Here is a 17932-nt window from a genome sequence, read left to right on the forward strand (position 1 = left end):
GATGCTTTTCTTTCCAAAGTGTTTTTAATGTCCTTTGAGATTTTTTTCAGAGAATAAGATGATTTTGAAATCATATCTATTTGTCTTTTGGTATGATACTTTATAATTTCCTTTTGGATGGAAAAATGATCACACAGAAATTTAATCTTTTAAACAGAAGAATGACAAAAGGAGAGATGATCTTTTTACTTTTTCATTTTTAATAGTCCCAGTCCGAGGCTGCTATTGCAATGCTTCTCTTTTATATCACTCTAATGACCTCTTTTCTAAGAAGTTAAGCTACCAGAAAACTATTGGAAAATTATTTTGTCAGTATGTTTTATGCTATCAAGACCAAGAGAGGAAAGGCTGGAGGCAAAAAAAAAAATCACTGAAATGTAATAGCCTATTTATTAAAAGCAGCTGCCAAAGAATTCCTTATCTGTAGTTACAGATGCCATGGTGAAACCTCCAGCTATAGCAATTAAATATTCCTATCATTGACCTTCGTTAAAAATTGTTCAAAGATTTATTATTTATAGCTACTGCTGATGCCAACAATTTGTGACCTTTGGCATATTATATCACTTCTTGGGACTTCTGAGTTCCTGATTATGTATGTGTGTGTGTGTGTGTGAATTGAACCCAGGGGCATCTTCTCTCTGAGCTGTACCCTCAGCCTTATTTATTTGTTTGTTTGTTTGTTTATTTATTTATTTATTTACTTACTTATTTATTTATTTTTGGGTTGAACACAGAGACATTCTACCACTGAGCTATATTTCAGCCCTATTTTATTTTCTTTTAATTTTAAAACAGTATCTTCCTAAGTTGCTGAAGCTTGCCTTCAACCTGCAATCCTGTCTCAGTCTCTCACATACTGGGATTACAGGCATGTGCCACTATGCCTGGCTTTATTTATTATTTTGAAGCAGGGTCTCACTAACTTGCTAAAGCTGGCCTGGAACCTGTTGTGATTCATAACTGGGGAGATACTGCCCTCCAGGGGCATTTGTAAGTGGGTAGGAGTATTATAGTGATCAAGACAAACAATTCTCGGATGGCACACGCTTGTAATCCCCGCACTTGGGAGGCAGAAACAGGACGATCACGCAGGTCCAAAGCCAGCCTTGCTGGCTTAAGAGACCCTGTTTCCAAATAAAAAGTATAAAATAGGTCTGGGAGTGTAGCCCAGAGGTTTCCAGGAACCCCAGTACCACCACCAAAAAAAAAAAAAAGAAAGACTAACAGCTCTAAATGCCCTGCTGAGAGCATGGGACAGTCTCTCAAAATTAAGAACTGTCCTGTTCCAAACTCCAGCAACAATCTTGATCATCTCTAATGTCCCTTCTGACAGTTACTGATACCACATGTCTGTCCATTCATTAATTCATTATCACCAATTTTTCAGCACCCCTATTCATGCTGAGCACAACCTTCCCTCACCCAAATGTCCCTAAAATCCTGGTTTAATTGTATTCTTCTTTCCCTTCTCTTACATCTAAAAGTCTCCCATTGCCCATAGAACTACCTAACACTTACACATAAGGATGTTCTCACTCAAAGGAAATAGACCCTAGACATACCAAGTGCCTGAGGTTTCCAACAACACTGAGAAACAGTGTTCAGATCTCTCCACAAAGTAGATGATAGCCTGGTTTTCCCTCAATAATTCAGAAATGAAGGCTTTCGATTTCACTGTCCAAGGGCTTCCAGCCAGATAATGAAATCCCAGTTGTGTACACCGGGCGTGGTGGTGCACACTTGTAATCCCCGTGCTTGGGAGGTGGAGACAGGAGGATCACACAGGTTCAAAGCCAGCCACACTGGCTTAAGAGATCCTGTTTCAAGAAAAAAAAAAAAAAAGTATAAAATAGTTCTGGGAGTGTAGCCTGGAAGTAGAAGGGCTTCCAGGAACCCCAGTACCACCACCAAAAAAAAAAAAAAGAAAGAAAGAAAGAAAATCCCAGTTGTGGGGCATGTAGCAAAATATTTCAACATGATCCAAACATTTTTAATTTTTAAAACAAAACACCAACTGTTTTATGCCCAGTGAACAGTTTTCACGGGCAAATTGAAATTTCCTAATATACTTAAGTGGCATTTGAGGCCAGTTATAAAACCTGCCTTAGCGTATATTACCACATCAAGTGGGCTCGTTAACTTGCATTGCTAATTAACTGTGCAGGGAGCAACTGTGGGCTGCAGCACAATCCTGCCTGCTGCTTCCCCTGCACAGAGCCCGCCAGGCGTGCTGCTGCGACCTCTGGGCGCAGCCTGGCCTCACAGTGCTGCTCAGCATTCACAGGGTGCCTCTTCACTCCATCCTCATCACCTCTCATCAACCTGAGGGCCGCCTCCTATTCTGAGAGCTTGTTTCATTTTGCAAAAGAAAAGACCAGTGCACAGACATGCTGAGGCTCACTCAGGTCACAAACACTTTGGAGACCAAGGGGATTTGGAGTGCTGTTTACATGGCCAAGAATCCCCTCAGACATTCAGGGACACTTTACCAATATCCAAGCCTTGTTCGGCCTTTAACGAATCATGGAGACTCCATATTGATGTTTCTGGTCAATAAAGGTCTTTGTATGTATTTGTTTCACAACTATTATTATTTCTCATGAGCCCAGCAGCATTATCTGTGCTACAAATACAGTCCTGCCCACATAGTCCCCCAGGAGAGGGCAGAAACCAGACTTTATGCCAGTGATTTTATATTTTTAGTACAGTGACATTTGGCACTATGAAGGGAAAGTATGGTGCAAGAAAACCATCACACCAGACCTGGCCTCACCTGGAGTCCAAGAGGCTTATCCTGAGGAGGCAGCATGAGTGCAGGCCTGAAGGAAAAGCCAGCAGGAGGTTCAGGGACTGGGTGGCACATCGCAGAAGGAGGGGGATGAGGAAGAAAGGTCCCAAGGCAGGCGGAAGGTTTCATTCCTGGTTGGAGAGGAGGCCAGCTCAGTCTAGGTGGTGGAAGGGAAAGGGGCTGGCGTGATAGATAGGACAGATATTTCCAGGGTGGAAGTGGCAGAAGAGCAAGGTGATCAACAGGATAAAGCCTATGGGAGTGCAGGAGCGTGAGGGCTCTCTGCCTGGCACTGGTTGCTGGGTGGTGGGGGCCACTTGCTTAGGATTTTAGCAAGGAACTCTACTGGGCAGTAGGACCAATCACAAGTGACTCATTTGACACCTGGCATTTAAAGTCCTGCAGGACATCTGTTAGTGTGGTGGAGGCCCTTCCTTGGTTAGGGTATACAGAGGCTTTCCAGGGGTGGTTCTGTGGAGTGGAGCCCGGAGCATGAGTTTGAAAGAGAGGGGACACAGAGACATTGAGGGGCTCAGTCTTTACCAAATACTTCATTTTCTCTGAGCTTCACGCTGATCACTGGGGACCTTTAGTGTGGTTGTTTTCTTTATTCTAACAGGAAGCTGGGGCTTTCTGAGTTTGTGATTGTCCAAGGTTGCACAACTATGATTAAGGATCTATTACTCCAGGTCTTCAGGCCCCTGGTGCAGGATGCTTCTAATTTTTCCATGTTACATCTCAAGGCAAACTTTATCAACTTTGGGGATTTCTGGGTCAAATGGACTCTCGCTGTGCAAAACATGTGTGTGTGTGTGTGTGTGTGTGTGTGTGTGTGTGTGTGTGTGTATTAGAGTTATTTTTCTTTATTCTTTATCTAATCTTTTTATTTTTTTATTTTTTTGGTACTGATGATCAAACCCAGGGGCATTCTATGGATCTCTGAGCTATACCCCCAGCCCTATTTTATTTTTATTTTGAAACAAAGTCTCCCTAGGTTAATGAGAATCTTACTACATTCTAAGGTTATACTCAAACTTGCAATCCTTCTGTCTCAACTTTCCAAGTACAAGGATTACAGGCATATGCCATCACACCTGGCCATTGTCCAACCATTTTACAGCAATATTTTAATGTATTTGTAAAATTTTAAGATTAATATTTCTATTAAAATTTAGGGTATTTTGTAAAAGAGTAAAATGTCAGGGACAGATTAAGCAACTTTTACTGGAACTGTGGAGACAATTGGGAGAAATGAAGTTCAGCTTTTGTCTAAATTCTAATAATTTAAAGAACATTCTAAGACCTCTACACCCTGACCTCTCATTCCTAAATCAATTTCTAAAGTAATGGAACCACCTAACATATCTGGGCATATCCTCTGCGTGTGTGAGCATCCCCATGGGCCTACCAGGGGGCTGAAGAAGATGGCAGGCAGAGCCACTCTGCCCACACAAGAATGAGAATCTACACCACCAGCCTGCCTTATCTGTTTTCCTTCTCTCCTTTCCCTCAAGGCTCAGAAGATGTCTATGATGAAAGGAAATAATACAGTTAACTTGCATTTAGCTCCAAGCCTGTTTTAACTGAGTTGGTTCTGGGTCTATGCAAAAACTTAGATTCAGGTGAAGTATATCACTTTTCCCTGAGACACGGAGCACCCCTAAAACTGTTACTGTTCACCTTCCTCCTCCCCACAGCTCCTGGACTGCTTCGTGATCCCAGTGGTGATCTTGCTCTCCTGGTTTTTCCTGCTGATCCGGTACAAGGCTGTGCATTTCGTTGGCATCGTCGTCTGCATCCTGGGGATGGGCTGCATGGTGGGAGCCGATGTGCTTGTGGGCAGGCACCAGGGAGCAGGTGAGTGTGCGGATGTTCACCAGGTTGCTCACCTCTGCGGGTAAGACCCAGGCAAGAAACAGGATGCTTGCGGTTGAGTAGAATCAAGACTCTTTAGGTGTCTGGTCTTTTTAGTGTCTGTATCCTATTCACATTTGCTCCCCATAACTAAAACATTGGTGCCTAACACATGTTTCTTGAGTGAAAGAGGGGAGCAAAGTGCAACTTTTATGCCCTTTTTATATAAATTCAGAAACACACAGAAAATATTTGAAACTGAGTCAAATCTTCTAAAACATCTTCTTGGAAGAAGTTTTAGAGGCCAGACCAGCTGGTTAGAGGTGATTGTAATGAACTGCTCTACGCCTGAACCAAAAGGGCCATCTCCACCCTTCCCCACTCTCCCCCACCCACTCCTTTCTCTTGAAAGAGAAAGACTGAGCTTTCAAACTACCAGGTGAAGGATGGTTTATAGGCTTCCAAGTAAATATTTAAAGTTTGAAGTCTAGATTAGGAATGCTCAATACCTTTACAAGAGAAAGATAAATGCAATTTATTTGTGCATGGGTTTTTTGTTTATTTGTTTGTTTGTCATGTGAGGGGGGGTTATTGGTGTCAATCATAGCTTATAGAGTTATAGACTCAGAAGGTAAAGCTTCACTATTAACTCATCAAATTGCTGTTAATCTCTCAGAGGTGGGGGTAGTCCTGATCCAGGACGTTTCCAGACCCATTTAAAACCATTGCAATTTTTTTTTCTTTCGGTAATGGGGATGTGATTCAGGGCCATTATACCTCCAATCTACACCCCTAGCTCTATTTTTTTTTTATTTTAAAACAGAGTCTCACTGAGTTGCAAAGGGCCTCACTAAGTAGTAGCTGAGGCTGTCCGCAAACCATGATCCTCCTGTCTCAACCTCCCAAATTCTGGGATTACAAGCATTCACCACCACATCCGGCCATTGCAATTCTTTAAAATATAACAAAATCCTTCTGCTGTGAAAGGGTTTTTTGGAACACAAAAACTGACACCTCTCTTAATATCAGAAAATGGATAGAGAATACCCACTCTCACAGAGTTCTTGGAATTGCCTCTTTCTTGTAGGAAATTAGATAATAAAGAGTCAAAATTGAGGCATTCCACTTTATGAGACTAGGTCATATGAAATCTCTGAAATTATGTCATATATGTCACACTACAGAACTTTATAGCTAAAAAGGATCTTGTTCGGTTTCTTTATATTTGACGTATGAGAACACTAAGATCAAGGGAAGCCAAGTGAGTGACCCAAAGTCACAGAGCTGGGACAGCAGGAACTAGACCCCAGGGTACCTGACCTCCAGGGCCGGTCCCCCTTTTCTTTTCTGTTGTTGGGAGCTGAAGATATAACACAGGGCAAAAAAAGAGACAGCCTGGGCCTCCCAGACCCACAGCCTGAACAACGGTATCGATCTCCACCTCAACAGATGGACTGAAAAGATACTCTGCATTTCTCAGATTCTCCTCTGTTAACTGGTTCTATGGCATATCAATATACAGCATGTGAAAGGGCCAGTTCTATGCTCGATACATATTGTGGGTAACCTTGATAAGAACAGTTTCCTCGGAACTAAGCAGATGGCGTTTTTGTCAGATATGACTTGGCCAGTTGTTTTAAAGTCACAATTTAATTATACTTTCTCAAGTTTCTGGGTACCATGTAAATACAGACTAAGTACAATTGTGTACCTACTGCCCATAGACCTTAGCCATTCATCATGACCACCATCTGTCCTGATAAATCTGAATGTGTAAGCCTAGATTGTCAACTTGAGTTGATTTACTGGACCGTATACACACACCCTGTAAAAATATTTTCTGGCTTTCAAATGAAGTGTTAGGAAAGTAGTACTATTTAAGAAAAAGACAGGCCGATTGTGGTAGTGTACACTTGTAATCCCAGTGCTTGGGAGGCTGAGACAGTAGGACTGCACAGGTTCAAAGCCAGCCTCAGCTACTTAGTGAGGCTCTCAGCAACTCAGTGAGTCCCTGTTTCCAAATAAAGTATAAAATAGGTCTGGGAGCATAGCCTGGAGGTAGAAAAGCCCCTGGGTTCCACCCTCAGTACTACAAAAACAAAAAGGACAGTATGCCCATTTGAGGGCCTTTCCAAAGTGGTTAGTGTTTGTTGTTGTTTAGTATAGATGGAGCTAAAACATACTTGAATGGCATTTTGTCTGTCCATTTGAGTTTGTTTAAGGCACACAGCATCATCTCTTTTGTGACACACGAAGCACCTATGTTAACAGAATTAAACCATCACTATGGAGTATCTTCTATGCCATTAAAATGCTGCCCAAGTATATGTGATGATGTTTAAAGGCCAGCCTAAAAATAGGATCTAAAGGCTCATTTCATAAAATCATTTTGGGACATACTTTGCTTTCTCTATCAAATATTAAATTTGGTAGCAGTTGAAGCTATTATATAAATTTTTTAAAAGGAGAAAACCCATATTGGCTTAGGAGTCAGTCAATGCAATCCTAAAATTAGTGTGTGTCATTATCAAAAATATCACATTTGTTTTTGCTTTATGGTAGAGTTGGCTCCATTGCATTAATTAGCCTGGGACACAGAGCTTTTCTAAAATACTTCAGGGACTTACCAGCACTTTAATGACTCATTCAATTCTATATCCATTCTCATCACCATATCATGAGCTTCCCAGAAGAAAAGAGAATGTCTAACTTTATCTTGTTTATATTGCTTACTATATGCTTGGCTTTAGCTTGGGATTTGGGCAATTCTGTCCCCAAGCAATTTCATTTAGGCCCATTTAATGTTATTTTGACCTCATTATAGTTAAAGTAATTGCTTTAATTATAATGTCAGCAAGCTTCTTCACCTGCCATTCAGGAATTCCTCCTTGGATTTAGCCTTGCAGAAAAAAACTTCTCAGGTGGCATTAGGCACTCCAGATGCAAAACATAAATGCCAGGGCCCAGAATGATGTGCCAGGGATATGCTTGTGATGACTCTTGACCATCAAGTGTGCTTGCTGTGGACCGAGGTAGAGAGAAGGTCCCTCAGTCCAGGCCACGGCAGCTGCTGTGGAGCTAGTGGTATACCATACATAGTACAAAGGACATAGACAACACTTAGGTTCTCTTTCTGTGTCTGTCATATGATAACTGGGTACCTGATGTAAGATATTTCCATACCTTTGCATTCAGTTGAAAAGAGATGTCTTCTCCAAATTGGTCAGTAAAGATTGGTGGTCTTAATATATATAAACTCTCTTTGCCACCTTAACTTCATGTCAACATTAAAGGCCTCTTCCCAAAGACCACCTCTGCATTTACTGATGTACCAGGGGGGAAATATACAACAGAAGAAGTTCCTAAGAATGTCATAGACTTTAGACTAAAGCTGATCTCCAGCAAAACAGGACAGTTGGAGTGCACAAAAATGGCTTGGTAAAACCCAAGAGATACATCTCCATGACTTTTCCTTTCCTGGGAAAACTTATGAATATAAAAGGAAACTTAGAAATTAATAGAATTAAGATAAAACTTAATTAAAATATATCCTTATTATAAAATGTATTTCTTGCCTTTCAACATATTCTTTTTCTACTATAACATATCCATTGCATCTTATAGTTCACTTATCAAAGATGTTAATTACTTATAATAAGTTTTTATTATTAGATACAGTATTATATTTATTTCAAGGAAAAGGAAGTATTTTCAAAGAGTCAGATAATTAAACACAATAAAATAAATTTGATGTTTTTATTGAGTGCCCACTTGTGCCAGGTACTTTCTAATACATTATCTCATTTAATCCTCCTACCTATACAAAAAAATTTTAGTCTCATTTTTACAAATGAAGAAATCAAGTTTTAGGAAACATAAGAAACTTGCATAAGGTCACATCATTATTAAATTATACAGCTTAGATATGAAATCTAGCCAGAGATGTATAGTTGTTTTATTTTATTTTGGTGGTACTGGGGTCCCTGGAAGCCCTTCTACCTCCAGGCTACATTCCCAGACCTACTTTTTAAAATATTTTTATTTGGAATCAGGGTCTCTTAATCCAGCACAGCTGGCTTCGAACCTGTGCGATCCTCCTGTCTCCACCTCCCAAGCGCGGGGATTACAAGTGTGCGCCACCACGCCCGGCACTGTACAGTTGTTTTTACATATTAAATTAGATTGCATAACTGTCCTTGGATTACCCAGAATAAAAGGAATTTTCTATATGTGAGACTTTTGAGGTAAAACTGATCTACAGGAGCACAGGACAGTTGATCCTTTTACTCAAAACTCCAGCATATTCAATGGGATGGATACATTTTCATGGATTGCACTAATAGTCTTTCAATACTCTAAGTAGTATAACTCACCATTAGATCTTGACTTAGTGACAAATTTTGATTTTAAATAACTTTTCTTCTCCTCCTACCACCACACATAGACAAATATCCCTTAAAACATGTTTCTATACACAAACAAAAACCAAGTAAGGAAATACTTGTATGCATACTTGTATGCAGCCTACACAGGAGGCTGAAGCTGAAGATTGTGGATTCAGCCAGCCTAAGCAACATTATCAAGATCCTTTCTCAGAAAAAAATGTAATAAGGAAAATCAATTTTTGCAAGGCAGTTATGATTGAGTTGTTGATTAGAATCTAGGAGCAATCCAGAATGAGAAATTTCCAACCCAAAGAAACAGATGATTATTTAAAGGGTTTGACTAATTCACTCTTTTTAACTACCATTTGTGAACACTTACTAAATGCCAGATACTCTGCTAAGCATTTTACACGTATTATTATTATTATTATTATTATTATTATTATTCTCACAATAACCACATTTTAAGGTACAGAAAGTGAAGTTTGAAAGAACCGTATAGTTTGCTCAATGTTGCATTTAATCAGTGATGGAGGTATGATTATGATTATATCCAAATCTACCTGAAATAAAGGCTATTGCCATTCAAAACACCTATCATACAATGGCTTAAGATATTTTCTGTCATCTTAGTTTATTTAGACATTTATTGAGAATATATAATGTTCCACTATTTATGCACAGCACCACATAGAATATAAAGCTAAGTCATAATCCATGCTCTTCAATCCTATTTTATAAAACAACAGGTAGGAAGCTAAGCCACAGGAATAGAGTGGAATACAGTGTATTCCTTGGATAGTAGCACTATAAAGTTCATAGGAGGGAGAAAAGTTTCAGGTTGAATGGACATTTTATAATTTCTAATGTACCCATTTTCTCAAAATTTTCAAAACATTATCATTTGTTCTGGCTTCATGCACATAAATAATAGCTTTTCTGAGCATGAACATTGTGCCAAAACAGTACTACCATGTCAGTAGTTACTGTATTAATTTAAAAAAAATGAGTAATATTTTATAATTTCCAGTTAACTAGGTACACATTTTAGGTATAAAACATATTATATTAAGAACTTCATCATATAGCAGGTTGCATAAAATTATATGCTGATTAGTTTCATTATATTTAATCAACTAAATTTTCATACATGCTGTATTAGTCAGCAACACTAACAAATGCCTGAGATAAACAAACCTAAAAAGAAGAAAGGTAATTCCTGGAATTGCATTAAACTGAAGAGTTTTTGTATAACAAAGGAAACTATCAAAAACCTCAACTGGGAGCTGACAGGATGGGAGATGTTTGGTAGCTACTCCTCTGATGGACGACTAATATGTAGAATATACAGATAACTCAAGAAACTCACTACTAACAAATAACGCAATTAAAAAACGGGCAAATGAGCAAAATAGACACTTCACAAAGAAGAAATTCAAATGGCGGATAAATGTAAGAAAAAATATTAAACATCATTAGCCATAAGAAAGATACAAATTGCCGGGCGTGGTGGCGCACGCTTGTAATCCCCGCGCTTGGGAGGCAGAGACAGGAGGATTGCGCAGGTTCGAAGCCAGCCGCGCGCACTGGCTTAGGAGACCCTGTTTCCAAATAAAAATGTAAAAATAGGTCTGGGAGTGTAGCCCGGAGATAGAAGGGCTTCCAGGAACCCCAGTACCACCAAAAAAAAAAAAAAAGAAAGATACAAATCAAAACTACCCTAAGATTTCATCTAACCCCAATCAGAATGGCAATCATTAAAATTAAAATAGCAACAAAGGCTGGTGAGAGTGTAGAGAAATAGGAACTAAAATACATTGTTGGTGGGATTGCAAATTAGTGCAACCACTTTGGAAAACAGTATGGGGGATCCTCAGAAGAATGGGAAGAAATCTACCATTTGATCCAGCAATACCACATGCCAAAAGAATAGAAACCAAACTACCAGACTAATGCATATATATCTATTTTTATAGCTGCACCATTGCCAAACTATGGAACCAGCCAAGATGCCCATCAACAGATGAATGAATTACAAAACTATGGGATATGTACACAATGGAATTTTACTCAGCCATTAAGAACAAAATTATGTCATTAGCAGGAAAATGGATGGAACTGGAGAACATTATGCTAAGTGAGATTAGTCAGTAACAAAAAGTGAAAAGTCAGTTGTTCTCTCTAATATGCTAGGGAGAAAATGGGTCATAGAAAGGACTCTAGACAAAAAGGAGAAACCTTAGATGAGTAAAGAAGGTGACCTAGCTGAGGGAGATGGGAGAAGGGAAGAAGGAAGCACCCAAATGCTCATGAAGTACATTCACAAACTACCAAAGTCAGTCACTAAGTTGAACACAGAGGGAGGGAAGGGGGAGGGGATGAGGTGGAAACGGGAAGGGCTAAATGAGTGATACGTGCATGTATGCCTCTACCATCCTGTACCCCATAATTATGTGTGATTACAATGCATCAACAAGTTAAAAGTTAAAGTAGTAAATCTTTAAGAAGAAAGGATTATATTGGCTCACAGTTTCAAAGGTGGTAAAATATATCATGGCAGGAACACATGGCTGAGGGGGCCTGCTCCCCTTATCGTGGCCAAGAAGCAAAAGAAGAAAGGACCAGGAAGGCCAGGCACTCTTCCCATGCCCACAGTGACTTCCTTTGGGCCACCATCCTAAAGGTCCCACCATTTCCCAGTAGCTCTACAGGCTTCAGACCCAGCCTTCAATACAGGGGACCAATCCAGACCATAGAATATGCCATAGGCACATGTATCCATTTAAAAATGATTTAAAAACTGGCAATTATCAGTGAAATTATAATAAAAGTTATTTCATTTTTGTGTTGCTGATAACTGAGAAAATATTTCCGAATTCACAGTTAAACAAAATTGTATTATTACTATCAAAAATGATCGCCAAATTGAGGATGACTTTAGGTCATGGTGAGTAGATTGCTTAGAGTAGAAAGCTAGTTAGCAGAGTAAGCATAACAGATGTGGAGTAGAAAAAAATATTGGTGAGATTATTCACCGAAATAATGGGTCTTCCTTTTAGGACTTTTAAAAGATAGATCGATATGCCTCTAATTCCTATTAAAATATTTCATTATGACTTAGCTTCCTTGAATCCAGGCATATAAAGTTAATTTTATTAACCGTGAATTCTATTAAGCAGTCCTTTCACACTCCACTGGTACAACAATAATTGATATTCATAATGGTGACTTTATGTCATCACAAGCTTCCGAATGTCTCCTGAATGAAAAGAGACTAAATCATGTTCATTATAATTTTGGTTATAGATTTGTTTTATCTTACGAGTTGTTCCTGAAATGAACTGCTTAAAATTATAAGTTTTTCATTATTTGGTAGTCAGCACATTAAAAAAAAAAAGAAAAAGAAAATGCTTGCTGAAGATTTCACACCCTGTCATAGCAACCTTAATTTCCCTAGAAGATGCATCCAGGATCTTCCACCAGGTCTGTTTCCTTCTCAGGGACTCATCAAAATTCTCAGCTTATCTGCTGAATAGTGATGGTTGTACCTCAGGGACCCAGGGAAAGCTCCCAGCCCTCACAGAATCCCATCCTTACCCCATTCCCTTGAGAGTGACTCTAACAAGCTGCTGCCTTTTGGAGTCACTTCCTCTTCCTCTCCATTCCTTACCAGAGGTGGGACATGGCCACAGAAAGTAGCAGCATTTAGAGCAGATACAGAATCTTCCAAGGTGATCACATGCAGTTTCTTCAAAGCCTGTCTAATGCCCTTACATAAAATCCTTACCTAGGGAATGCTCAGTGCTCCCAGCTGAAAGCTCAGTTCTACAGTGGGGATTGTTGTAGCTAATCTGGAAATGTGAGGCTAATCTAAGGTGAGTCCCTTCTTTAAACTAATGCTGGAGTAAATGCGAATCTGTAGTGGATGGCATTGATGTTGATCGATTGATTGATGAAAAGTCGTCTATCACATGAATGACAGTGGACTCAACATGGCAGCTGAGGAGGCTGGGGAGGAGAGATGTCTCTATTCCTGCCGTCCTTTCACTAGCATCTTGCTTTCTTTGAGGGTTATAACCAAGACATTATAAGATATTAATCACAAGAAATAACAAAGCAATCATGGGTGAGTCAGGAATAACACCAAGATAGTCATAGATGAATCAGGGAAGGAAAGGGTAAACCAGGAGATTGTCAGGGTCCCTGGTTATTGGTCCCATTTGGTCCTTGGAAACTTGTCTGCATTTTAACAATTCCCACTTGGGTGGGCAGTTTGTGCCCCTCCCAAGCCAGACCGAGTGACCTCAAAGCAGAAGACTAAGGATGCTCCCAACACCCTTCCTCAGCTGCACCGGGGCAGCAGGTCTACAGAGCTGCAGGCCTGTGCACTGGGTAGAGTCAGTTTAGTATCACTATAACAAATACCCAAATACTGGAGGGAAACCAACACAGAGATGAAACAGTGCCCTGGCTCCACACTTCCTGGAGTGGGAAGAATTTGCCTAATTAAAGAAAGTACTGAGTAAAGCATTTATTAAAAAGTGGGCAAGCTGGGCCTGGTGCTCACACTTGTAATCTCGGTACTTGAGAGACTGAGACAAGAGGATCGCAGGTTTGCAGCCAGCCTCAGCTACTTAGTGAGGTCCTCCACAACTTAGTGAGAACCTGTTTCAAAATAAAGAATAAAATGGGGCTGGAAGTGTAGCTCAGATGTAAAATGCCCCTGGGTGCAATGCCCTGTACTGAAAAAAAAAAATGTGGGCATATAATCAGGTACAATGATTGTAATCCAGTACTTGGGAGGCTGAGACAGGACGATTGCAGATTTGAGACTAGCCTCAGCAACTTAGCAAGAACTTCAGTAACTTAGACCTTGTTTCAAAAATAAAAAAATAAAAAGGGCTGGGAGTGTAGCTCAGAGGTAGAACGCTTGTGGGTGCAATCCCCAGACACCCCCATATTCCACATACATACAAAAAAAATTGGACATATAAATATTGCAGAGAGAAAGAGAGACAGAGACATACAGTGAGAGAGAGAGAGAGAGAGAGAGAGAGAGAGAGAGAGAGAGAGAGAGAGAGAGAGAGAGAGAAAGAAAGATCTGTATGGTAGGGTAACTGAAGTGTGTTAGTGGAGAGATTTAGGGAGAGGAAGAGAAAAAACTGAAGAAGGAAACAGTTCAAATAATACTGTGGCAATATGTGAACTAACTCCTGTGGGGGAGGAAGGGGAAGTGTGGAGACCCGTGCAGGAGAATATACAAAGAGCTGTGGGCGTGGATGTTTTTAACAAACAAAACCTCACTATGATGTATAATTGCAATGCACTAATAAATTATTTTTTAAATTTGGACATAAAACAAAGCCTTTAAAACATGGTTTTATGGCAAAAAGAAAATATTAATGTGATAGTGAATTGCATATATTTCACTCTCCTGTTACTTTAGGGGAATTGGACATTTCAGTTCATACGTATTTTACATACCATTGTTTAAGCATGTATACATTTTTTTCATGGTCAAAATGTAGTATTGCCTTCTCATCTCCCTGTATAGCAGAAGGTGGGAATTGATTCTGTTTTTTTTTATATTAGGTTCCCTATGTACTTGGAAAATCTGAAACAAAAATAAGATGTGCACCTATTAGCATATGTTCACAAATGCATACCTGGAGAGATGTTAGACTCTGTGGAGAGAATAAATCTCAAAGAAACTAGTCCTTTTCTTACTTAGGGAAGACTTTTGGTTGTACTGACATAGGCAGCCTTTTTATATCAGAACATGTCAATAGCTCAGATAAAAACCTTTACTCAATATCAGTTGGAAATTGCAGGGCCTCTTCTAAAATGTCAAAATAGAACAGGCAAAGCTCAATTGTCTGGTACCTGATTCTTATTAAGAACATTTTAATGAGGCTCCCTCTGTTCTTTTTGATTTCTAGGTGAAAATAAGCTAGTAGGGGACCTTCTTGTCTTGGGAGGAGCCACTCTCTATGGTATTTCTAACGTCTGGGAAGAATACATCATCCGCACCTTGAGCCGAGTGGAATTCCTGGGAATGATTGGTCTGTTCGGTGCATTTTTCAGTGGAATTCAGTTGTGAGTAAAAATAACACAAAATTCAAAGAGTAAATAAGTGAGACTTGTTCTTACAAACTTTGTCCTTGGGGAATCAATATCAAGGCATAAAAGCAGTCTCAACCTCCCACATAAAGGTCTTAGGAAATCTGCAAAGCCAATAAACAAATACATGTTTATTATGAATTATTATAGGACATTTAGTGGCCTTAGAAGTACATCCATTCTCCCAAACTAGCGAGTGGGCTATTACATAAAGAAGTAGAAAAATTAAGCATAAATGTCACAATTCAATGCACTACTGAAAAAGGACATTGGGCTTACTGGTGACGACTGCGAGAGAACTTAGAATTTAAAGTTGCCCTTTCATGAATTTGTTCTTTTATTGCCCATGGATCTGCAAAAGGGAACTATATTTCAAACTTATCTCTTAGAATTAAGCATTTTCATTTTCTTTTGAAACATAAAAGTATAATATAGATATCCATGAAGCATCAAAAAGTCAAAAACACCAGTTTTGCAATAACAGGAATTAGAGTATATGCATCATTTAGCACCTCAGAATTTGTTATGAGGATAAGTGTCAAACAAAGCATAATTTTCCATAAAATATAAAGAACATATATTTTAGTTTAATGTAAGGAGTAAAGAATGATAGTATGATCTGGGCATGGTGGTACATGCTTTTAATCCCAGCATTTGGGAGGCTGAGAAAGGAGGATCATGGTTTGCGGCCAGCCCCAGCTACTTAGTAGGTCCTTTGCAACTCAGTGAAACCCTGTTTTAAAATAAAGAATAAAAAAATTAGGGCTGGGGGTGTAGCTCAGAGGTAGAATTCCCTTGGAACTAGGGTTCCATCCCTAGTACCACAAAAAATAAAGAATGATAGTATAACTTTCAAGTCTAATTTCACCAAATCCTTTTCTACAAATAAAATGTAATTGTAATTGTATTGATTCATGTTTGATCTTTTTTGTGATACTTCCAAAGATTGAACCCACCTTTGAGCTGTACCCTCAGCCCTCAGCCCTTTCACTTATTTATTTTGTTTGTTTGTTTGTTTTATAACAATGTCTCCTGCTAGGTTGCTGAGACCTTTGCTAAGTTGCTGAAGCTGGTCTCCAACCTGCCATCCTCCTATCTCAGCCTCCCAAGTACTGGGATTACAGGCATGTACTACCACACCCAGCCATGTATAAAATTATTAATGAATAATATTGTGGCATCACCTTGAATGTGTTCTACATGTAGGCTATTACCCTTTAAATTCCAGTTTGTATACTAGAAAAAAACTCCATAGTTAACAAGTCACAAAAATGGAAAGACTCTCTGATAAGGATTTATTTTAGAAAGTGTAATGGTGCTTTAAAGGTCCTAAATTTGGTGCTTCAACTTTGCAAGAGGAAAAGGAATTACTTAGTTTAACTATTCATAGCCAACATTTTATAGCTGGTTGGCTCATTGTGTGGGTTATCATTCTGACTTCAAAATATAAATTCAGAGATACAGTGCTCATCTGCTTCCACTATAGTCTGTTATTACTGACCAAGCATTGTGAGGGACACTTCTGCCAAAATAAAGGCTCGTTTGGCAAATGGGATGCATTGAGTGCACCTTGGAACCCAAGCAATGCTGATGGAGTGTGCCAACTAGTCTCCTGCTCCTCTCCTAGAGTGATCCTCCTTGTGTGGTCCTCAGAACAGCAGCATAGGCATCAATCACATGAGGACTTGTCAGAAATGCACTTCCAGGAGCCCCACCTGGATCTGCTGAATTAGAATCAAATCGCTAGAGATCAGGCCCCAGAAGTGGTATTTTAACACATTCACTAGCTGGCTTTGTGGTACCTTTGAGAACCAATCCTCTAGAGAATGCTCAATCAGAAAATTGATTCAACCTACATACATAGAAATTTTCTGAATCTGGCCATTTGTTTCTTAGGCAGCATATGGGAGAGATAAAACAAAGTCTGTGGGAAAACTGGTTAGGTGAAGAGGACCCTGGAGGTTTAGAACGCCACCATGCTCACTAGCACACTCTCGCTACTGCTGGCCCATGGAATGAGACCTGGCAGGCTGCCTCTGTGTGGCCCAAAGTTACTTTTGAAGTACAACTGATTGCTTTCTTATTAGTATAAATATGGCAATTGGAAGGGGGAGAGGAAATAGATCTTTTCTTGTTCATCAGATCCACCTTCTTTGAATTTGCAGAGCTATCATGGAGCACAAGGAGCTGTTAAAGGTGCCCTGGGATTGGCAAATAGGTAAGGAGTTTGCCCTCTGAAGTTTGCTGTTTTTAATAAACCAGAGAAATATGTTGGAAGAGTGATGTGGGTGGGGGTGGGGCCTGAACAAACAAAGGATTTATAACAGCAGAGAACAAAAGAAGATTAACCGCCCCCCCCTGCCGTTTGGGAATTCCTGTACTGCTGTAAGAGACCAGGTTGCATAATTCATCATGCTTCCTACTTGAGCTTCTGCCCATTATCACTGTCAAGGTACCATTACTATAGACCCGGAAGTGTGTTATTAGGTTACAGACCAACCTGAAAGGAAATTGCCCTGAGGCAGTGGTAGCACAGAAATGACAGCAATTTGCTCTTGCCAGGAAACACAAAACTGATGTGATCATTAAAAAAAAAACAGACACTTTAGTAAGAGGAAAAAACTGAACTTACCAAAAAGACAATGAAAGAAAAGAGTATAATCGGAATTCTGAGCCCATGAAGACCTCAAAAGGGAGCAATTTGCCAGTAAGAAATGGTTAATTAATATCCAAATGGACCTAGAAAATGCCAGATGGTCTTTAGCGAAGTAATAGTCATCCA

General features: G+C 39.6%; 1 protein-coding gene across 1 annotated transcript in view; it reads left to right on the top strand.

Moving 5' to 3' along the window:
* The window catches only part of SLC35F1 (solute carrier family 35 member F1), a gene marked incomplete at both ends in the record, with an annotated part of 422151 nt that overhangs the window by 369495 nt on the left and 34724 nt on the right, over positions 1-17932 (top strand). The window contains 3 exons of the mRNA XM_080699714.1: positions 4489-4648; positions 14970-15126; positions 17316-17368. Coding sequence (XP_080555840.1) covers positions 4489-4648; positions 14970-15126; positions 17316-17368 — 370 coding nt within the window. The remainder of the gene's footprint in view (positions 1-4488; positions 4649-14969; positions 15127-17315; positions 17369-17932) is intronic.

Source organism: Muscardinus avellanarius, assembly GCF_963383645.1.
Source record: "Muscardinus avellanarius genome assembly, chromosome: 8".
In the NCBI taxonomy this organism is placed as follows: Eukaryota; Metazoa; Chordata; class Mammalia; order Rodentia; family Gliridae; genus Muscardinus; species Muscardinus avellanarius.